The sequence below is a fragment of the Mirounga angustirostris genome, unplaced genomic scaffold (genome assembly GCF_029215605.1).
Source record: "Mirounga angustirostris isolate CCGP_5_RB_7025 unplaced genomic scaffold, mMirAng1.0.hap1 SCAF_6, whole genome shotgun sequence".
Classification (NCBI taxonomy): Eukaryota; Metazoa; Chordata; class Mammalia; order Carnivora; family Phocidae; genus Mirounga; species Mirounga angustirostris.
The window spans coordinates 28,247,406-28,271,224 of record NW_026991714.1 but is presented as its reverse complement, the minus strand read 5'-3'; the positions used below and the strand labels follow the sequence as shown (position 1 = coordinate 28,271,224).

The 23,819-nt window shown below is 43.5% G+C and overlaps 2 protein-coding genes and 1 pseudogene across 10 annotated transcripts in view; all 3 read left to right on the top strand.

Annotated features, from left to right (window-relative positions):
• Positions 1-4,531, top strand: part of NAV1 (neuron navigator 1) — a 246,046-nt gene extending 241,515 nt beyond the window's left edge. For all 6 annotated transcript variants that reach the window (XM_064594014.1, XM_064594017.1, XM_064594016.1 and 3 more), the window contains one exon: positions 1,064-4,531. In XM_064594014.1, coding sequence (XP_064450084.1) covers positions 1,064-1,159 — 96 coding nt within the window. In that variant the 3' untranslated portion in view covers positions 1,160-4,531. The remainder of the gene's footprint in view (positions 1-1,063) is intronic.
• A 5,022-nt stretch (positions 4,532-9,553) lies between these two features.
• Positions 9,554-23,819, top strand: part of IPO9 (importin 9) — a 62,855-nt gene continuing 48,589 nt past the window's right edge. The window contains exons 1-2 of one of the 3 annotated variants that reach the window (XM_064594019.1): positions 9,626-9,767; positions 13,806-13,915. Coding sequence is in view for 2 of the 3 variants with exons in the window: in XM_045877046.3 (XP_045733002.1) it covers positions 9,605-9,767 (163 nt within the window). In the remaining variant the exon portion in view is untranslated. Of the gene's footprint in view, positions 9,768-13,805; positions 13,916-23,819 lie in introns of all 3 variants that reach the window. The other 2 variants (XM_045877046.3, XM_045877044.3) reach the window with 2 other exon arrangements.
• On the top strand, positions 13,923-21,321 carry LOC123846027 (uncharacterized protein C8orf58-like; annotated as a pseudogene). Its single transcript, XR_008506244.2, has one exon. The product of XR_008506244.2 is annotated as an uncharacterized protein C8orf58-like (transcript).

Below are 23,819 nucleotides of genomic sequence, written 5' to 3'. Positions count from 1 at the left end.
GGTACCTAGAATATATAAAACTTCCCATAAAATTTCCAATTAGAAGAATGGACAAAGGATACAAACAGGCATTTGACTAGAGGAAGTGCAAATAGCCAATGAAAATACAAAAAGAACCTTAACTTCTCTAATAATTGTGGAAATGCAACATCAAAACAAGAAGAAAACCGTTTCACATTGGCAGAAATAGTGTGTATGCAAGCTTCATCCTCTGCTGGTGGGAGTGTTGATTAGCAAAGCCATTTTGGAAGATAACTAAGCAGTTTGTATTAAAATTTAACGTGCACCACTCCTGTGACCTTGCAGTTTTACGTTGCAAGTAAGAAATTCTTCCACTTTAGTCATAATACATTTTAATTTAAATTTTGACTTTGCTAAAAACAGGTGTTACCTGTGTAAATAAAAAAACAAAAAACAAAAAACAAGCCATTAAATTGGAAGACTGTTAATAATCATGTAAATAGAAGATTCAACAGAGAACCAGCCAGGTATACTTAGCTGAAACGGAGGGTCACAGTCTTGAAGAGGCATGGGAGCTGGAGAGAGGTAAAGAGGGAAGGAGGAAGGAGTTGGATACACTGAAGCATTTAGACCTGACACGAAGCACTAGGCTGTGTGTTGCGGCAGAGGGTGGGTGTGCAGGACAGACTCGTGATGACACTGTGTTCGGCTATGATCTCTTTGGAAGAAGTTGACACACACAGACGTTCTTACGGCCACTTCGCACATCCCTCCCAGTATTAGTCGGTACGTCCAGGCCTTCTGTCCTCTCCTGAGTGTGACCACCTTGGAGGCAGAGGCTCTCATGTTTCGACATCCCTCCCACATCACAGCACAGCACCTCGTAGAGCCGAGATACTCCCGAGCATCACACACACATGCTTACAGACAGGGTTGAAGTAACCACTGCTGCTTTTTCAGGAGCCACCTGTATACTCTCTGGGCCCTTCATCACTTCCAAACCAAGGATCAGACTCCTGATCTAGATGGCTTTATGTTTCCCTTCTGTGGGCAGGACCCTGAGTCCCGACTCTCATGAATCCATCCTTTTGCCCCTCTTTAGATGGCCATGCTGCTGAAACTTCAGGAAGCTGCCAATTACATTGAGTCTCCAGATCGAGAAACCATCCTGGACCCCAACCTCCAGGCCACGCTTTGAGGGTCCAGCAGTCACTGTCACCCCGGACAGCAGAATGCTGGCATCAGCGACGTTCTCTCCTCCTCTCCCCTCTCTTCTTCCAGAGGACTGGCTCTCTGGCTCAAGAGAACAGGAGGGGGAGGAGGAGGTGAAGGAAGAGGGCAGGTTCTTGGTGCTGCACCTTGAGAACTTCCTAGTAAGGACTGGTGGGGTGGAGTTTGGAAACTTGTGTCCCCTAGATATATTTACTGGCCTCCTCTCATGACTGGGGAAAAGATGATTCTGGGTCTTTTCCCTTGATTTCGTGTCTCAATTATAAACTCCTAGGCTTTCTGGGGAGGGGTTCAGAAGACATCAGAAAAACCGGCAGCAGTTCCTAACTGATTCTCACGAACAGCTCTGGGAGAGACAGCCCTGTGTGGGGAAATCTGAGGGAGGTGGAAGCTCCCCAGAATTTCTCGCAGACCCTTCCGAGTTCCGTCACCACTGCCAATAACACTTCCCCCAGAGATCTGGCTGGAGCCCAGACAAAGAAGCATGTGGTTTAAAAAAATGTTTAAATCAATCTGTAAAAGATATTTTAAAAAAACACAAAAAAAGAAAGGAAAAGATGACGCTGGAGAGAGAGGAAGAAGTTGCCAAAGTAGAGAACGTGCTGCCCATCCCTGGATGACTTAGGGGATGAAGACAAGATGGCTGCCTATCTCGGAAGTCACCAGACCACAACAATAGCATTCCAGCCTTCAAAGAAAGACTGTTAGCTCTGTCTTATACCCTCTAATTTAACATGCATGAGAGTCAATAAACCCTACTTTTTTTATTTTTTATTTTCGCTTTTTGTTTTCTTTTTTTTCCCCTCCCGTGTGCCTATTTATTTTCCTTTTCTTTCTTTTTTTTTTTTCCATTTCCTCTCATGTCCACAAAATGCTTGGGTTGCTTTTCCTGGGGCTAGTTTGGCTTTTCCAAGTGGGTTTTCTTCGGAGAATCTGATGCCATCTAATTGACACTAGCTAGATGCCTGCCATGCCACTATTTTTGGCATCCTTGGGACTTACAGGAGACCCGAAGCATTGGCTCAGACAAAAGTAGTAAAAGAACCTTGACTTCCCTTTTGAGAAAGCACACGTTCTGCCTGGGAGCTCAGCTGCCAGCCTCCAGTCTGAGAGTGTATCACCCCATGTTGATAGAAGATCTACTCTGAGCTCCACACTGGACTGGAGGAAAACCAGGAAACTGGGAATATTCCTTTGTCTTGTGGCCTGTTGGGCCCCCCATTGCACTATTCTGATGGCAGCCACTCTGCTCAACTGAATCAAAAATCCGTAGCTGGCCTTTACTATGTGTTCTTGACAAGTAAATATTCACTTACAGGAGACTGGACATCCATATGAAATACTCCCAGTCAGAATATAAAGTTCAAGGAGTTTGACTTGGTGGCAAAGATCTGCCTTCTAAAGGGATCCACCTTCAGTAGAAGTTGCCCCGAAGGCCTGGCAGTCTATATGCTTTCACTCAGCAAGGACTTACTGAGTACTTACTGTCTGCCAGTCACCAGGTTTAAAAAAACAAAAAAGGCAAGACTTGAGCTGTTGTGTTCACAATCTAGTAGGAAATCTTAACCTCCATTAAGTGCACATCCTCTGCTTATCTAGACCCTCAGGATCATCTAAGAAATGTAGCCAAAACCCAAGGTGCCAGCTAAAAAGAAGCCTTTGATTAGATGTCTAATACACGGGGGGCAGAAGATCTGGGATCCATTAAGATGGGCCCTGAAGGACTATGGAGCCTTGCTTATCTCAAGTGGACAAGTCCTCTACCTGCCATTTCTGGAAGCCCCTGTGGGATGAGATCCAGGCTGAACTGCCTGGCGAGGATGAAGTTTCAGGGCTCTACAGATCAAAGACCTGTGATGAGCCTGGGCCCAAGTGTGCATTCTTCAGATTCCTATGTAGCACAAGACCTTATCCGAATCTACAGGCATACTCACCTGGACTGTTCTGTCCCACCCAACCAAGGAGTACATGCATCTGACTCTTCATATCAGAATCTTTCCATTTAGGTCCAACAGATGGTTCAGGTTGCTCCCCAAGAAAGCTTCCGCATTCATCTGGTAGCTCCCAGGGATGACAGGGTCCTCTATGCTGGAGACTGTTAGTGCTTTTGCTGCTAAGTCCATGAGCTGTGAATATCCCCAACAACTCAGCTGTAAAATATGCAATTCTGTGGTGGGAAGAGGCTGTTTGTTCAAGGATGGTGCTGATATCATTGCCTTAAGGTCTCTGCTGTGCAGAATGAGGAGGCCCCAGAGCTGGATGTTCCAACTTGGAAGGAAGGGAGGACCAGATGGGCCTTCTTTGGACCAAGGCCTCTTCTGAACCCTGTCCTTAGTTCCAGTCCCATGGCAAGGCTCAGACTTTTAATGCCATCTTGATCAGGTGGTTGAGCCCTTAACTCTCTACTTTCTGGTGCTGCCCAGCCAGTGCCTTCTATCATGGATGTTACTGGCTACTTGAGAAAAAGGAAAGGGGAGAACCCCTTCCTCCATTCCAACTGCCTCAGACCTCCAAAGGGATTCTTGGCTCCCTGGTAACCATGGATACCACCATGAATTTTACTTGGATCCTCAGCAGGTTGATTCTGGAGGCCTCTCATGTTACTAATTTTACTCTCTATTTCTGGGACCCACCACCCTCTACTCTGAGTTGACTGCTGCATTTAGCCCAGGTCTCTAGCTGCTTTCCTCCAAAAAGTGTGTTCCCATCTAATGAGGTGCCACTGCAGCCTCAGCTTTCCCTCTGGAGCCTGGGACCCTGTTTACAGTTGCACACTTGGGCCCCTCATTGTGGGGATTTGTTGTCTCACCAAGGAATCATGCTTATGTGGCAACTGCAGAAAGTTGAGCCTCCTCATGGTGCTATAACCCCTTGGGGTGCTCATCCAGACTTCTCTGAAGCAGAAAACCTGAGTTTCCCCCCTTACTGCCCTAGAACTAATGACAAGAGCGAATCCACAGCATTCTCTCCTACCTACGCACCTGCTTCTTAGTTGAGACTCTGGGATCCCTCCGAAAATGAAAACTGGGACCCACGGCTAATTTCTCAGCCCCTGGGCACCTTCAGAAGAACCCAGCCTATGTAGGACTGGGATGTGTGCTCTCCCCTTCCTCTCCAGACCCTCAACTCCATTCCTCACCAAAGTGGGCTAGCAGATGACATGGTTCAATACCCAACATCAACTTCTGGGGAGAGCCGTGACTCCAGGAGAGGTTCCTCCGCAGACTCCCTCTCATTTCTGGATGAAGACGACCACAACACATTTTGTCCAGTGTATGTGTTTCTCAATCCCTGCCTAGGCATTAAAAATAAAATACTAGGTAATTGGAGGCTAATACAGGACCTGATGTCTGTGTGTGTCTCTCTTCCCACCCACCCACCCCCACCCCCGCCTTCAAGAGCACTTTGCGGTTGCTGTTTCCTAACTTCTGAGGCTTCAGAATATTTTTTAAAAATCTATGCTTTGTGGCAGCTCTACGGTGCTTATCTCTGTCTTTGTGTGAATCCTTATACCAACGTCTTTTTCATGTAGTCTGACCATTGGGAAGCTAGAGGCTGACAGGGAAGAAAGATTTGCTGTCCATGGACAGACCCTACAATGAAGTCCTTACTGATTGGCATGCTACATTTTGGTCTTGAATTACCAGCCTTCTAACTAATCTATTCATACTCCTTAAGGATTTCAGAAGAAATAGTGATTTTTTTTTTCATTTCATTTCATTTCTGGCTTTTTGGTTTTCCTGTTTGCAAGACTCCCAATGGACCTAATCTCACCACGCCTCCACTCCTAGCTCCCTGACATGAGGGTCACACGATTCAGAGGGACACTCCCTTCCAGTCTTGGAGGTCACTAGTTCTGTGGTATTCCAAAAGAGTAGGAAGACAATAGCCTGCTCTTTCTCACAAACACCTCACATCATCACCTGAGAGGACACCCATATCCAGAAACCCTGCTTATAGGTGAAATTTGCCAGACCGAGTGGGACTTGGTTCTACAAGCCAGCATCAGGAGACCTACAGGAGACTCTAAGAATTCTTTATTTCAGGATGTTTAGGAAAGGAAGCTGTTCTTGTCCTAATTACAGGTTTAACACAGGGTTCAAGTGTTAAAGTAATCCAGATCACCAAATGTAACTCCTCATCATACTTATTTTTCTTATTCTCGGGCCTTAGCTAAGGTGACGCTAATAAGCAGACTATAAGTCAACCCCACTGACAGGCTGAAATGTGTTTTTCCAGCCAGAGGTTTTGCTAATGGATACACTAATTTAATGCTGGTACACTCTTTTGATGACTAGGAACTACTAGCAAGTTCTGGCTACTAGTGGTTCATGGCTCCACTAAAGAGGCCATAAATAATAAAATGGCCTTAGGGACACTGTGTTCCCAAAAGGCCAATGCCTGAAGATAATTGCCCTTTATACTTGAATCAGCTTTATATATTCATGAGTCCTCAACCAACCTGATCAGGGATCTATGGGGCCACCAAGTGGGCTCTCCCCACTGCCGAGGATCCATGTGTGCAGATGCAAGCTCAGCCTAGCCCTGGAAGCAAGCACTGCCAGCCAGAGACTGGGAAACAGAAGTAAACTGGAAGATGAGGACCCCAATAGAAATTTGGAGGATGCACAGAGACCATTAGAGTTGAAAATTAAACCTATGTATACTGGCTCCTCCCAGTTTGATGTTTTGGCTATTTTTCTGAATGATTATGCCATGGAGAATTTTCTGTTGACAAGAGTGGTCATGGAAGTAAGTGGACCCTTGGTCCCTTGATTCAACTCTCATTTCTTAGAATACTGGTTTTCATCCTATGTTTCCAGACCAGCAGCTGCGGCAACATCTGGGAACTTGTTAAAAATGAAATTATCAGGCCCCATCTCAGACCTACTGAATCAGAAACTAAGGAGAGGGCCCAGCCATTTGTGTTTTAACAAACCCTCTTGGTAATTCTGATGCACGCTACAGTGTGAAAGTCACTTTTTTAAAGGGAAAGGCAAGCAGCAGAGTCCCCACACCGAGGGGCTTTAGGACCAAAAAATAAGGTCCTAGGTTGTAATTCAGGCTTTTACATTAATTTGAAAGTTACCTTTCCCATGCTTCCTTATGTTTCTGTTTTTCCTTTTATTTAACACAGAAAAGGTTCATGTGCCTTTGGGCAGACGGGAGGGGGAAAGCAGGAATCTCTTTGAGTTGAACACAATCTTCAGAGAAAAATCTCCTGGCTCTGAAATTTTTACCTGGGAAACGAATGGGCTGTAGCTGAAGCAAGCAGTTGGAGGTCTCTTCCAGACTGCTCTTCTGCTAGATTGTGTCTACTCCAAGGCTTTTTCTGATTATATAATAGGATGAGAAAAGTCAGAACATCTCATTTGTATTTCCATGGCAACTTGTGCTCTTAGCAACATCCCCTCTCCTTTAGTTGAGTTCTAAATGGCACTGCTGGGTCTGAGAAACCTGGCCAGAACCTCCTTCCCCGGGGCAGCTGGAGGGCTCCAGTACCCCGAGGAAGACCCCGTCTCCATGCTCTGCTCCGCTCACAGGAGGGGCTGAAGCACAATGAAGATGCACGACAGGGACAACTAAATCCCTGGGCTCATCCTTTCCTTTCCCCACACCAGGCCTAGGGTACAGAATGACTCAGCCACAGTGATAGAATAAAATCCTTTAAAAAAAAAAAACCTGAGAGGAGCTTCTTATCTTTCCAGATTCTAGTTGGTGGGGCCATGGGGTAGATGAGGCTATTGACAACTGGTTTTGTTTCAAGTTTGTCAGTTTTCCCTGTGAGGGAGCTTATGGGTAGAGGACAAAGTAATGTGCTACTACTAGGCCTCTTGAAATCTAGGACCAAGCATCTGGGGAGGAACTAAGGCTGGAAGAAGACAAGTGTAAAACAGATTTCACTAAAATCACCCCTTCGGTCCCCCCGAAGGCCTATAACGGGCCTTTGGTCATCTCCTGTGCGATCTTCCTGCTTCCTTCCCATTCCTTGGAGACTGAAGATGTTAGATAATAAGCCAAGAGCTCCCATATCCCAGCCAGTGTCTGGGCTCCTGCTGTGCAGGAGCCTCCCACTTAATGACTTTTGTTACTGTTGTTGTTTTTTGTGTTTTGTTTTGTTTTTGTAACAGAACAATCTTTTTTTTTTTTTAATGAATTCCAACCCCTACCAGATTTCTTTCCTTCCCTCCCCCTCCCACCCCCATCCTGTTTTAGGCAGCACTGTTTATGTGATGGAGTCTGTGTTTCTCAAGTGCATGGCAATCCTCAGGTGGAAAGTGGGGAGGAATTTTTGCACCAGGTTTTTGTGTGTTTTTTTTTAATTTATTGGACATAAAGCCCCAAACCAGGATATGTATGTACCTGTGTGTTTGTTTTTTCTCATTTGACCCTCCCCTCTTTCAATCTACCCCCTTTTATATCTAATGTAGAGAAAGCAAATTTGAACCTGGAAAGCAAACCGTTGTATATAGTTGCGGTAACAATCATGAAGAGAGCTGAGCTGTCCCCTCAGTAATTTGTTTTAAGTAACAAATTGGTTGAAAATTAAATCCATGCCAGGCCAGCTGAAGAGGCCTTCCTTCATCACTGCCAGAGGCCCCTCTCATCTGGGCCCTCTGTTCCATCAGGCATGTCTCCTCCCAGCAAGATTCATCTGTTTGATGCCATTTGCGTTTCAATAAAGTTATCTCCTGTATTGTCCACTGGTTCTCTCTAGTTCCCTCTCTGTCTGGTTTCTGTCTCCATTTATCTTGTGGCCCATTCCTTGATCTGCAAGGTGAGACTGCTTGCGGTCATTTGCCTAACCAAGAGGTAAACCTCATCTCCCTGGAAATGTCTGATCCTCAGATCCTAAGCAGGAGCTCTGGAACCCTTTGGTTGGGGAAAGGAGGGGTCGGGGAGTTCCCTACTTGCACGCTGTGGACATAGCATCTTTCACCAGCCCAAAATTCAGGGTTCTTGAGTCCTCCATCCACTGCCACAATGTTTGAAAATCTACCACCCTCTGGACTTTCCTGTTCTCTTCCAGGGGTAAAAGTGAATTAACCCAGGAAAAAAGAAGCTGCTCTAATGGAACAAGGAAAGAAGGAAAAGAAGTCCTACTATTCCCTACTATGGAATTTCAAGGTCCAAGAAGCAATCTGTCCCCTATGAAATTGTGGTAACACAACCCACCTGTCCTTTCACATGAGAAATGACAAATGTCCTCAAGTCAAGGAGCTGTCCTCAAGTCAAGGAGTCAATCTTTAGGAAGAATACTCAAATGAAGTGACACCCCCAGATCACTATCAATTTAGCAGCCATGGTCTTAGAACTAGGCTAGGAATTGCCATCTGGTTTCCTCTGCCACTTGGGAATGAGAGTCAGAGTTCCTAGAAACCATTTTAAGGCACTCAACCTGAACAGCTTGCTAAAAATTACCTGTTCCTCTTGCTCTAGAGCCTCCCATTCCGAAAACATGCCATTCTACCCCTCTGCCACTACGTGCTTGCCAACCTGACGTGCATTTTTTAAAATTTGAAATGTATTGTTTTATTTACATTCTGCCCTGCATTTTTAACCCCTCTGGATAATCCTCTCCACTTGCTCCAGTATTTAGCATTATCTCTATTCCTTCAACCATTTCCTACAACCAGCCCGAGGATATCCATATTAAACTTCACTCCTTAAATGTCCAGCCACAATTTCTCTGGGGAAAAAAAATTTATACGTTCTCAGCGAATAGGATTCATTCTCAAATAGTCATTCAAGTACTTACTCTGGAGGAAATACCCTTCCCCACGCAGGTGCCCTCTCCTGGTCAGACACTCCACAATTTTGAAGTTGGGCTCAACTAGGCTGGAAAGCCAAGGGACTGGGTCTTTTTCAGGTGACCACTCTCCACTGCCCAGTCCACTTAAGTTTCTTTTTCCCTACCTTTGAATTCTTGAGGCTGAGATGAAGAGACTCACGTGAGCCAACGGTTTTTTTCAGTGTTTGGGGTGGGGGGGAAAGACTGGTTTAAAATAGCTATTTCTGACCCAGACCTCTCTCCTCAAAGCCCTCTACACCCAGTCCCATTTCACTTCCTCTCTTCTAACAAAGTATCTTATACCTGAAAGATCCATGAATTTAAAGTCCTATATCATGGCGTTTGTTCCAAGTGAGTTTGCTAACTTGCTGTTCCACTTTAGAAAATCCCCCTAACCTCAGTTTTCATATAAATGTGAAGTGGTTCTTGCGCGAAAAGGTGCGGTTTTCGTCCGTTACGACAGGAGGCGCTGTCTCTGGAGGCTTAGGCCCATTCCCCACCCCCTTCTCGCTCCCGCCCTGCTCTGGTGCGCAGGCGCGGCTTCGCGGATTGGCCGCGCGCGGGAGCCGTCATTTAGTGGCGGGTCCCGGCCGCGGGGCTGGCGGGCTGAAGGGAAGAAAGATGGCGGCAGCGGCAGCGGGTGGTGCGGCCTCCGGGCTGCCGGGTCCAGTGGCACAAGGATTGAAGGAGGCTTTGGTGGATACCCTCACCGGAATCCTGTCCCCAGTGCAGGAGGTGCGAGCGGCTGCCGAGGAACAGATTAAGGTGCTCGAGGTGACAGAGGGTGAGTGAGGCGGGACCGTCACGAGGATGGGTCGGACCTGGGCCGGCCGTACTATCCGCTGGCCGCAGCTCCGGACCGGCCGGGGGCAAGCGGAGTCAGCCAGTGGAGATCTGGGCACCGAGGCCCAGCAGGCGGGAGTGCGGTAGGAAGCGAGAGGACGATGTCCCCCGGTGGCTGTGAAAGTCCGGGAGAGGGGAGGCGCGCCTGGGGGAGAGGGTCGGGGGAGGTGGAGCCTCGAAGGGGAGGGGGAGGGTGGAGACTAGAAAAGCTAGATGGAGTCTGGGATCTGCGGAGGACCGAGATGGAGCTAGACCTGCTGCTGTTGGAGGAAGTCGCGCGGTCTGGGAAACATTTTTGAGTTCAGACCAGGGTCTTTTGCTGTCCTCTTTGCCAGCTCGGTTGTACTGAGATAAGAGTAAGGGGAGTTATTAGAAGTGGTGAGAGGGCAGAGCCTTGAGAACGCGGCTATCAAAGCTTAGTACATATCAAACAAGTTTCTGCCTCTGAGTTATAAGCCTAGCTGGTCGTTTTACCTCTTAATGTTTTTCCAGAAATCAAATTCAGTGCATGTGCAGATGATTCACCTTCCTGATCATACTCCCCGTTAATTTTTGAAAATAATTTGCACTTGTTAAATACCGCTGTGTGCATTTCTGTTTGAAGGAACTGATCCTTTGTCTTTGACTCTTTGTCCCCGTACTCCTATTATATGCTTTAAAGTGATGGAGAAAAAACAAACTATTGGTTTGAGATTGTCAATTTTCTGCTGAGTGGGCCTTTCAGCAGGCCCAGTGTAGCCACTTTACAAAGAACAATTTGATCCTAAAACAGGAGGAGGGAAAATCCTCTTGGTCTTTATGTAAGAAATATATTTGGTTTGTCAGGGCTTCACTGGAAGAACTGCAAATCTTTAGAATTTCCCCCAGCTCAGCCACCTCTTAGAGGCCTCTTCTGAGATTGGGGAAATTGTCCATGGACTAACCAGTCACACTCAAAACCTTGAGTTTGCTGTCCTACTGGGCTTAGGGTTTTTACTGAAAAAGAACTTCAGACAAATCTTCCTTTAATTTTATATTCTCTCACAATATGAGATCGCTGTTGAAAATGAATTTCCTTCTGTTGAAAATACATTGAGATTTGGGATATAATAGGTTAAGGACCATTTTGAAGGCCTAATTGTAATTGTCATTGTTCTGTAAAATGTCAGACTCTACAGTAGGAGCAACCACTGGTTAGGAGAAAGCTTTTTGAGAGCCATGCATAGATTGATTGCAGTTATTGCAGTCGCTTAGATAAAAATTTTTAATTCACAGTCTCTGCCTCCCTTGAATATTAAGGAGGAAGAGTGACAAAGCAAAGGAACCTCATCACATTCAAGTTACTACTTGAATAAAGTTGAGGGTCTGATGCCTTCCGTGAATGATATCCAATGTTCCTGGTGCCCAGATGTAAGTCTGGCACCTTCCTACAAGAGGTGAACCTTGGTGCATGTTTTAACTGTCCAATAACAGCTCCACTTGGGCTCTGATCCCTTCTCTAGCCAGTACCATGGTCTCATCCAGGCATAGCCGATTATCGTATAAACTTCTTGAGATCTTTTTGAAATTCTAGTCTCTCATTTTCTTCATCTTTTGGGGCCTTGAAATCTAAAATTAAACAGAAGTGCAGCGTTTTGCATTTGATTTAGGCCACTGACGGGAATAGACTGAAACACACACACCTTAGCTTACTGGTAATGTGCTATCAGGCATGCTGAGCTACATAAAAAGGCTATATAATACAGTGACCTGATATTGATGGTCTAGTACTAAGGCATATGACTCACAGGTTTAGGATGTAATGTACAGGGTTGGACCAGGTCTCTGGAGTTGATTGCAGTGCTTTGGACCCTTTGGAGGCTATTTGCGTTGTTTAAATAATCCAATTCCTTATGTTTATTTAAACATGATAAAAATTCACCCCTTTTCAGTAACCTCTTTATAGATGGAGGGTGATGATCCATTCCTCAGATGTAGTACCTTGCTTCTCTCCTTTCCTCTTCTTATGGGCTTTACCAAGTTATTTTTGCCACTGGTCCAGAGTACCTCCTGTCTTATATTCTGTCTGAATCTCAGATGGTTCCCTAACATGGTCACTAATTTCTTTCCACTAGCCATTGCCTTCCTTTAGATGAAAATATAGCACCTGGCTTTGCAGCCAGGATTTAGCCAACTATCTGTCCTGATGAAACTGGTAGACACTGCTCTTCCTATTATTATTAGAACACCCTGGAGGCCAGAGTAGGAACCATTCTTATAAATGAATGAACAAATCATTTTCCATTCCTTTGGAGTTGCTTCACATTTTAGTTTTATCCTAGTGGAAGAACCTTGCTTTCTGGTCCTAGGAAACACACTTCCTTAGAACTTGAAGTTAATGAGAAATCTGAGAGTTGGTGTCTGTTATCATTTGTGTTCTGGTAATCTTTTGATCTTTTTGGTTCCTGGGGTCCAGTGTCAGGTAACAACCAAATCTGGTTAAACACAAATTACCACACTGTCTTTGTAAGCCATTTATTATTGCCTCACATGAAGGACTGGTCCCAGTTGATCTTTAAGATTTACCAGTCTGCTCCCTTTGACAAACAGATGTACCACCTTCCTTGGTTGCCTAGTCCTAGTCCTGGAGCTTAAGTGGAAGAATTTCTAATTTTGAAGGAAAGAACACAGATCATTTGTTAACCCTCCTCTGTTAAATGGACAGACAAGAGAGGTTGACATACTCTGACCAGATTCTTGGGAAGATGAGATTTTAAGAAGCATTTATCCTAGAAAATTGAGGTTGCTGGAGCCCAAAGTACATTCTGGTCATTTAGTCTGCCAACTGAAATTTTCCAAGAAGTAATTAGTTACTGTGTTTTCCAGAATGGGAGCCTACTGTCTTAAGTCTAAGCCAAGGAAGTGTATATATGTGAGAGATCCATCTCTGATACTGGGTTGATTTCAAAAGGATCAAGATAAAATCAGCCTGGTGTCCTGGAATGATGTTCTTGAGTTCCTGTGCTTTCCATTTTCCCCAGTCACTAGGAATCTGAGGAAACCCAACAAACCTTTCTGAATAGAAACCTTATTTAACAGTGGTTCATTAGAGAAGGAGATGGTACCACAAACCACCTTCTTCAGACACACTCCCATCTGGAATTAAGAAGCATATTACTTGAAAGTTTGGAAGTTCCTCTGCTGTTACAGTATTCCAACAGATAAATGGTCCCCTTTCTTTTTTCCTTAGGAAGATTGAGATTTTGAGTTTGATAAGCCGAATTTGCAGGAATTGAGTTCTGCCTCAACAGAGGAAAAATAAAACTCTTTTGATCTGTTAGAGCATTCTTCTAATTCTTGTTTTATTTAACAGGCAGGGTCATATCAAGCATTTTATAAACATAGTAGTTAAAAAAGATCGGAAAGGTTGTGAACTGCCAGAGATCTCTTACATCAAAGTCTAATGTCTACTGAGCTTTTCTTTTTTGTCTGACTTACAAGATCATGACTTATGAGAATATCAGCTCTTATTTTTGGTTTATTTATGCTTTACTTTTTTATATCTTAGAATGAAGGTTTTCCTTCTGTCTCTACTTTCCTCTAAGAGCAGCATCACCCAAGTGGTAGAATGAGTTGCTTTCATTCATAAGCTCTAATTCTCCAGGCCAGCATAGCAGACTCTTATATAACGAAATTTAGACCCTAGGTCATTTTCTTCTCTTATTTCTTTCCGTCTATTGGAAGTGAAGACATTTTCCCCCACCATTTGGCTTTGACTTAGTCTTTTCTGTCTTGCTCCTAGCAGATACATCACATAAAATACTTTTTTCCATCACCATTATATTGAACTGGGGGGGGGGGGAATTATCTCTCCCTCACTTTTCCTGGCATTCAGATGCTGCCCAAGTATCTGTGTTGATCTCCCCACCCCCACCCCCATCTTAGATGCCTAGAGAGATGTTCCTGCTAGCTGGAGGTTTGCTTTCTGGTTCTCATGGGCACTTTTCTGGCTCTCTTACAGTATAGCGTAAGCACTGTCACCTGCGAAGGGAGCCCCTCAAGGATCCAGACGCACTCCTGGGCATGTGGCGGGCACTGAGCCGAGCGGAAGGCGGCCACGCTCGGAAAAAGGCCAGTGGTGGAGTTTTCTTTTTCCTTTCAGCTGTGGTTTTGTGGTGCTTACCAACCCCCGTGAGAAAAGGGGGCTTCTCCAGAGCTTTACTCAGAACTACCTCCTTTCCCAACCAAACCCTATTCATAGTTCTTCCTAGTAGTAGCTTCCCTGACTGTCAAAGCACTACCAAGTCTCATGTCTCTTTAGTAGACCCTTAAGACCAATAGTATATGTTTCTTAACTTAATCCTTTATTCTCCATGCTCTCCTTTGGATCTTCCCTTCTAAGCCAGGTTTTAGACAGATAATGTTTTTGCCTAGTGGCGTGAAAGGGGAGCAAGGATAATGAGAGAGCAGAGCAAAAGTCTAAACACCAGTCTAAAACACCAGAGAATGAGTTAAGGGATGAGGGCAAAAGCTTTCTTAGAAAGGATGTCAGAGCATACCATTTTGGGCTGGATAAAAGTACTCAAGAACCTACAGTCAAGGTGAAAACCCAGATTGACAGAACAGGTCTATCTTCACCTTGGGAAAAGGAACTAGAGAAATTAAGTCTAACAAAAATGGCATTAGAAAGCTAACTTTATACAACCCATTTGAATGGTCCCCCTTCGGCTTAATTGATTGTAGATTGAATCTTAGTTTAATCTGAATTGTCCTTTCCAAGCAAGACAAAATAAAACAGCTATGTATCTTTGTGTCTCTTGTACTTTTCTGCCTTAATCATCCCAAAGCAAGTTATTTAGCTGTTCTTTCTAATGCTTTCTAAAGAAATTGTTAAAGACACCAATCAGCAAAACTGGAAATCCCCCAATACACAAAAATATAAGTAAAAGTACCTTTTCTTTACAGATTTACTTAGTTGTATTTCTTCAAAAAATATATGGTCTCTGTTAAGTAAGTATCTGTAAATAGAATTTTTACTACTTAGCAGAAATCAGCACTGGATAGGAACAGCCATGTTGATGGTTTAAAACAAGTCAGAGAACTTAAGGATTTTTCTCTGGCTTTTCCTTCTGTGCATTAGTTTTAAAGCACAGAGTTCACCCGTCACCACACCACCACTATCATTCCTTGTAAACAATTCTTCATATAGCTTTTAAATAAACTAAGTTTTATGGCATGAAACTCTCCCGTGGTGACTGATACCCCTATATTTCTAATGGGTATATAGTCTAGGCGGAATAAATTGGATTAAATAAATAATAATTGAACTTTCCCTCATATCCCCTTATAACCTAATGCAGGTGAGTTCTTGGTCTTTGAAGTTTTGGGATTTCCAAACCAGAGCTGATCATATGGCCACTGGTTTTGAAACTGTGGGAGCCTGTAGAAAAGAAAATCTGTTGTTTATCCAGTCTGTTTTTAAAATTTGTCTTTAGTTAATGGTGATTATATTATTTGAAGATTTTCTTTCCCATTAATGCTTTTGAGCAGAGAGTCATATTACTTGAACTTTCAAGCCTCTTCTTTCCTATGTGGAGGAAATAAACTTTCAGAGAAATCTATCTTATAATGCTTGTTGTAGGTACAGATCCCCTAGTTGACTCAGGTTTCTTGATCCCGCATGGACCTTAATCTTCCGATAGCCTCTTACTCTCACCATCCCTTGCAATCTCAGCAGTATATGCAAAGTGATTAGTGGAAATTGGGGTGTGATCTTTGATGATCTCAATACTAGACAAGATTAATTTAAAGCTTGTGTTAGAGTGGAGAGCTCCCAGCTATTGTGATCTTTACTAGAGTACTACCTTCTTCTGGCAGTGGTATGAAAAAAAAAAATGTATTCACACTAAGCTTTTCTTTAAAAAAAGTAGACTTGATGTTCTTAGGTTGATGAGAAAGGACCCCCCGAACGTGGCAGGACCTGTGTATAGAGTTTGCCTGGTCTTCATGCTGTAACAATTCTTCTAATTGATGCCATTGTTGACTGATGGAAAGTGGGTGGTTCCATTTCCCTTCTGTGAGCCGTAGTGTTACCCTACAACTGTAACAGTATCTGTGCTTTCATTGGAAAGGTAATTATTCAGATTTGTTTAAGCTTTATAGCCTTGCCTCAAGTTTCATATCTTCTCAAAAACTCTGATTTTTATACCTCAGTATCTTTTTCATATCGTATGATTAAAAATTTTGCTCATCTTGACCCCATTTTAGTTTGTCCCTGTAATAATGATCCATAAATTGTGCTCTTGCCAGGAGCATTAAAACCCATATCACAGTGGTCCACACAAAAATTGAAATAAGTACTTTAAAAGAAAATACTGTATGGCCCATGTAATTTATGAATACGTATGGAACATCCTGAAAGATAACACATAATTGTCACAGAATTGGCTGACTGTATCCAAGGAAGCTAAACTTGGGTGGACAGTGACTTCTAAACAGACTTGGGGCTGTAAAGTTAACATCCATCATCACACTAAGTATCTGAAGTCAAAGAAAGTGGGGGTGGGTACCTTTACAAGTGCTCTTTCTCCTTTAATTGAATTTCACACATGCATTTTAAAGAGCTTTTTTCCATTAAACTTGGACACTGGTTGGTATCCAGGAGGTCTTCCAGAATTATATCTGACTCATAAGTGTTTTAGTCCATTCTGAAAGTTGATTCCCATAACTTTGCGTTGTGGACACCTAGTGTTTTTTCTGTTTATAGTTTCACAGACTTACCAGAGCCTGGGCTCACCAAACCAGTCCTAAGAATTAGAATGAATTTCAGTATATTTAGAGGTAATTCTACAGGTTTGAAGTGTTTGCTTGTGTTTTAATCACTTAACTAAATTCTTTAGAAATATTGTGGCTTCTTTTGTGGTGCTCTTGCAAAAATTCTTCTTTCCTGGGTGAAAAGATAGGTGCCATAAGATTGTATTAAAAACTGCAGTTGAGGAGTGCTTGGGTTGCTCAATCAGTTAGGCATCCAACTCTTGGTTTCGTCTCAGTTCATGATCTCATGGGTTATGAAATCGAGCCTCATATGGGTCTCCCTGCTCAGCAGGGAGTCTGGGTGGAATTCTCTCTCTCCCTCTCCCTTTGCCCCTCCCCGCTCGCTTTTGCTCTCGTTCTTTCTCTAAATAAATAATAAAATAAAAAATAAAAACATCTTTTAAAAAAACTACAGCTTAAAATAAGGGTGTAATAAGAATGAGTTAAGAATCTAAGGATTTGGGGGGCGCCTGGGTGGCTCAGTTGGTTAAGCGACTGCCTTCGGCTCAGGTCATGATCCTGGAGTCCCGGGATCGAGTCCCGCATCGGGCTCCCTGCTCGGCAGGGAGTCTGCTTCTCCCTCTGACCCTCCTCCCTCTCATGTGCTCTCTCTCATTCTGTCTCAAATAAATAAATAAAATCTTTAAAAAAAAAAAAAGAGGTAGGGCATAAAATGCAAAAATCAATAGCCTTCATATAGACAAACAAAAGGCTAGAGGACATAATGGTGGTTTTTTAAAAGTCCATTTACAATAGCAACAAAGAAAAATACTTAGGGATAAAATTAACAGGAAATGTACAAGAACCTATTGGGGGAAACTATTAACAGTCCTGAAAGACTTAAAAAGTAAACTTGATTTTCAGAGTCCATTGTCTCTCATGGTTCTGAAAAACAAACTGGGGGTTCTAGAGGGGAGCGGGGTGGGAGGATGGGTTAGCCTGGTGATGGGTATTAAAGAGGGCACATTCTGCATGGAGCACTGGGTGTTATACGCAAACAATGAATCATGGAACACTACATCAAAAACTAATGATGTAATGTATGGTGATTAACATAACAATAAAAAAGACATGCACATAAAAAAGTAAACTTGAACATAACTGCTTAATGGGTATGGGTTTTATTTTAGGATGATGGAAATGTTTTGGAATTAGGTAGAGGTGGTGATTGCACAACATTGTGAATGTACTAAATGTCACTGAATTTTTCATTTTAAAATGGTTAATTTAAAAAAACAAAAAAGGGGCGCCTGGGTGGCTCAGTCGTTAAGCGGCTGTCTTCAGCTTCAGGGTCCTGGGATCGAGCCCCGCATCATCACACTAAGTATCCGCGGGAAGCTGCTTCTCCCTCTCCCACTCCCCCTGCTTGTGTTCCCTCTCTCACTGTCTCTCTCTCTGTCAAATAAATAAAATCTTTAAAAAAAAAAATGTATAAAAAAACAAAAAAAAGAAATGGTTAATTTTATGTGAATTTTACCTCAATTGAAAAATTATCTTTCAGAGATATGTATTAAAGTATTTATAGAAAAATGGGGGGGAAAAGTAGACTTGAACAAATGGAAAGACATGTGCTGTCCTTGGATGGAACAACTCAACATTATAGAGGAGTACAGAAGTTGATTCTAAATTTCACAGAAAAACAAACGTGAAAGAATAGCTCCAAAAACACTGAAAAGGAAAACTTTGTGGAGGGACTAGTTCTACCAGACATTAAAACATTATATAAAGCCTCTATAATTAAAACAAACAGCATGGCACTTGTGCATGAATACACAAATAGAACTGTGGAATAAAATAGAAATAGACACAAGTACCTACAGAAATATAGTATAGATAAAGGTGGCATCTCAAATCATTGGGGTAAAGATGGACTTCTTAATAAAGGGTGCTGGGACAACTGGGTAGCTATTTGGAATTAGATAAATACCTCATACCATACAAAAAAGTAAACTCCAAATGGATTAGGAATCTAAATATTTAAAAAATGAAACAATATAAGTTATAGAAGAAGATATGGATGAATTTTTCTTTAACCTTGGCATAAGGAAAGGCTTTCTGACTATGACACAAAATTCAGAGGCAATAAAAGATTGATACATTTGACTGCATAAAATAATGTTTTTCATTTGCATGACAAAAACCACCATATAGAAAGTCAAAAGACAGCTGAAAAACTGGGAGAAATTTTTCACAACATACACAGACAGAAGGATAATATTCTTTGTATGTAAAGAACTCTTATAGAATTGAAGGCTCTGAAAAAAAAAATTGAGGGCTGTGTTTCCCTATCTTTATTTGGGAAAGAAGAATGGGGTGGGGATGCTGTCTAGGAGGATGGGGTTAGGATGGAGCAACCTAGACAACCTGTGGCTAGCAGGGAAAGACTTGGCCTGAAAAATCAAGGTGTTACGAGATGGCAGATGGGGGGCGCCGGGGTGGCTCAGTTGGTTAAGCGACTGCCTTCGGCTCAGGTCATGATCCTGGAGTCCTGGGATCGAGTCCCGCATCAGGCTCCCTGCTCAGCGGGGAGTCTGTTTCTCCCTCTGACCCTCCCGCCTCTCGTGCTCTCTCTTTCTCATGCTCTCTCTCAAATAAATAAATAAAATCTTTAAAAAAAAAAAAAAAGATGGCAGATGGGGTTGGCAAGGACCTGGCATGCAGCTGTATAGTACCTGGAGTCAGCAGCACCTACAGATGGATCCTGGATGCCTCTCAAGGTTGCTCACTGGATTTCTGGAAGGGGAATGGCGAGCTGAGAGGTCTCAGGAGGCAGGAACCACTTCTCAAACTGGCCTCCCAGGACACAGGAGTGGAGATGGTGGTTGGGGACAGCCCCCTGAGCCCCTGACCCTTGCTGCCATGGAACCTCCTGCCCATCTAGGCAGGCTCCTGGCCAACTGTAAGCTGGAGCAGTCCCACCAGCTCCCAACTTCCCCTGCCAGCGTGTCACAACACCACCACTCCCTGAAGCCAAGTGAGCCTGAATGTGAAGTGCCCCTTTTTGGAGCAAGGAAACAGGAGGCCACTGAAGCAGGAATTGACCTAGGAGCAGAAATTGACCTAGAGGCAGCCATGGGAAAAGCAGAGATGGTGCAGTACCTGGGGCCTAAACTAGGCAGAGTCTCCAATACCTGCAATACCTTTGCATAGTGCGGGAGCAGATGGCAAGGCTCCAGCAGCTCTACTTGCAACTGCAGACCCAGAGGCCCCCAGGGGGTCGTGAAGCAGAGGGGGAAAAGGAGCCAGCCCTGGCCCTTTCACCTCCACTTTGTGCCCCAGGCAATGAGGTGCACAGACTGCTCAGCCACACACAGGAGACCGCTTCACCCCTAAAGGTAGGGGTGCCTAGTGCCAACCCTCCCAGGCTGTTAGAGGCCCCAGCAGAGCCGCTTACATCTTTCCATCCTTCCAGGGACACAAGTGGGATCTCTTCCACTGGAACAAGACCAGTCCTGCTCAACCGGATCCTTTGGAGGAACCTGAGATACCTTGAGTCCCCTGCCCCTCCTGATGGCCCTGCCCCAAGGATTGAGTCAAGGGGTGTCCCTAAAAGACCTCCATGCCAGCCCCTCTGGAAGACCTTTATGCCATCATTTGTGGTTAAGCAACAAGCAAAAACCTTTCTGTATGCTGAGACTGGTACAGGGACATGACGCTGGGTGGAGGGGTGTTCGGTGAAGTCTTCTTCCTCGCCCTTTTCCCTGTTGCTGCTTCAGGGCACTGCCAGGAAAAGCTGCTGGTGCTCACCCTTCTCTCTGAGGAGAGGGCTGGATCTTTCTCCTCTGGGCAGCCTGGCAGAGGAGCCCTGGTTCCCTGAGAGGCCCCAAGGTATGAAATCCCTGGGCCTAGACAGTGTGAACTAGCTTATTTATCTGGAGTCCATGGAGCGTGTTTGGCATGGTGATCTGTTGGGGCCTAGAATATCACAGATGTGTATTTATTTAAATGATACATGTATCTTTGTGAGTCTGTCACTGTTGTGAACTGGCTGGATCCAACCATCTTTTCTGAATCCTACACTCAGCAGGTTGGTCTTCTGGGGGAGGTAACTGGAAGGATAGAACTGACCTTCATTCCTCAGTGGGCAGTTACTAATTTAGAGTCCTGCTTTCCTCATACCATCGTGGGCAGCCCCAGAACAGAGAAGGGTACTATCTTGGGTGCCTCTGCATGGAGTCTCTTGCCTGTGGAGCAGAGTCCCTGAAAACCAAACCTGGAATGGAAGGGTCAGGGACAACATGGAGAATAGCAGAGTAAGCTTCAAGGTCGGTCTTCAGCTGCTTTGATCTCTGATAGCCTTTACACATCAGAGCTGAAACCAGGGACTCATTCTAGCTTTTAGATCTTGACAAAATCCCTTAACTTTTCTGAGCCATAGCTTCCTGCTCAATCTCCCAAATGGTTTAATGATACCTGCCCTGCCTAATTCACAGTGTTGTTATGAAGATAAAACAAGATTAAACTGTTAAAAAAAAAAAAAATGAGGAACAAAGGACCAAAAAACTCTAGTAGAAAAATAGGAGAGACATGGACAGACAAATCACACACACCCCTTCAAAAAAAGCACTCGGACATACAAAAAAAGTTTAAAGTGATTAGAGAACTACAAATTAAAACAACATCAAGATACCATTTCTTATCTATCAGCCTGGCAAATTTTTTAAATTACAATACCACATTCTGTTGATGAGACTGTGGAAAAATACTCTTTTTTTTTTTTTAAAGATTTTATTTATTTGACAGAGAGAGACACAGCGAGAGAGGGAACACAAGCAGGGGGAGTGGGAGAGGGAGAAGCGGGCTTCCTGCGGAGCAGGGAGCCCGATGCGGGACTCAATCCCAGGACCCTGGGATCATGACCTGAGCCGAAGGCAGACGCTTAACGACTGAGCCACCCAGGCGCCCCAAGACTGTGGAAAAATACTCTTAACATTGCTAGTGGGGTGCAAATTGGTACAGCCCTTTTGGAGGAAAATTGGCCATACCTAACAATACTATGTATGCACTTACCTATTTTTTAAGATTTTATTTATTTGTTGGGGCGCCTGGGTGGCTCAGTTGGTTAAGCGACTGCCTTCGGCTCAGGTCATGATCCTGGAGTCCCGGGATCGAGTCCCGCATCGGGCTCCCTGCTCGGCAGGGGGTCTGCTTCTCCCTCTGACCCTCCCCCCTCTCATGTGCTCTCTCTCATTCTCTCTCTCTCAAATAAATAGATAAAATCTTAAAAAAAAAAAACGTTTTTATTTATTTGTCAAGGAGAGAGAGAGAGTACAAGCAGGGGGAGTGGCAGGCAGAGGGAGAAGCAGGCTCCCCGCTGAGCAAGGGGCCTGATGTGGGACTGGATCCCAGGACCCTGGGATCATGACCTGAGCTGAAGGCAGATGCTTAACCCACTGAGCCACCCAGGTGTCCCTGCACTTACCATTTGACCCAGCAGACCCACTTCTGGGCATCTACCCTGAAGGTACACCTTCAATATATATGAAAATATATACTGCACAGCATTGTTTACTGTGGCATTGTTTATAAAAGCAGAATATTAGAAGCAATCTAACTGCCTACATTAATGTGTGTGTGTGTGTATGAGGGTATTTGAAAAAATAGATTTATACAGTGGTATATTATACAGCTATAAAAAAAAAAGAATGAGAAATCTCCAAACTGATTTGGAATGAATTCCAGAATATAATGTTAATTGAAAAAAAAACCTGCAAAAAAGCAGAGTATAGAACTGTTCATATAAACAAGAGGACATAAGAAAATACAGATGTGGGGCACCTGCGTGCCTCAGTTGGTTAAGAACTGCCTTCCCCTGCTTGTGTTCCCACTCTCGCTGTCTCTCTCTATCAAATAAATAAATAAAATCTTTAAAAAAGAAAATACAGATGTATCTATATTCATTTATGCAAACGATATACAGGAAAGATAAACCAGAAATTGATCATTTACCTATGTGGAGTGAGTGGGGAAAGGGTGGAAAGAAGTTAATAGGAATGAAAAGGGAGCAACGCTTCTTGGAATGTTCCTTTTTGTATAGCTTTGACTGAGAATCATAGTAGTACCCCCTAAAATAAATATTTAAAATCAGACAGTGGAGGGGGCCCAAAATGGAAGTAATAACAAATAACCTAACTGTACTGCAAATGAATAGCATAGTTATTATTAAGTGTTAGGAGAGAAAAGAATTAACCTAAGTAACTTTGGAAAATAATATTTTGACTGCATATTTATTGTAAGATTAAAGTCAAAAAGAACTATATACAAAAATTGTCCTCCAGTTAATATGTCTGTTTTTCAAAAGAGTATGGGATAATAGTTCTGTAATTAGTTTACATGTATACTAAGATTGAAATGAGTAAGTCAATTTATTATAGAAAATGAGAGCCAGGGGCACCTGGGTGGCGCAGTCGGTTAAGCATCAGCCTCTTGGTTTTCCAGCTCAGGTCATGATCTCCGTTGTGATCTCAGGTCGTGAGATCAAGCCCCAAGTTGGCTCCATGCTTGGAGTTTCTCTCTCCCTCTCCCTCTGCCCCTCCCCTCTGCATGCTCGCGTGCACACACACACACACTCTCTCTCTCAAATAAATCTTTTTTAAAAAATGAGACCCAGATTTATCAATGGTAGAGAAAAAGTTACATCAGGAAAAGAAGAAAAGTAGGATGACCTTTGAGGTCATTGGATTGGCATCTGAGGTGTCAGTATATGGATGGATGGATGTATAGGCGTACGTTCACATACATATATTTCCTCGTGGGGTTCTCTGAGAGGGCTTAGGAACGAACAGTGATACCTCAGTAGCAATGAGCACAGCGAGCATCCAGATCTGGTTTTGAAATAGCATTCTCCAATAAAATAAGCACTAGGGATCCTTGGAGAAAAAGTTGATTCCAGGGCCTAAGGGAAAATACAAGATAAGCCTGGAATATCTTGTGATATCAGAAAAAAAGGCAGTACTGTAAAAAGGATGGCAGTGTATAGAAGTATATAGGAGCCAAATGAAAGGAGTGCCAATGGCCAAAGTAGAACAATTTGGAAAACTAAATAATGATAGTACTGGATTAAAACTATAGAATAAAATAAATAACATGAGTCTACACTGGTGTAAAGAAGTAATTGGATAAAGAAAGAAGAGACAGTTCTTCATTAGAAAAGAATTGCAATAAATAAGAGTAAAGAGAATAAAAGAAATACAAAAGCACCATTAATAATCACTGCAGACAG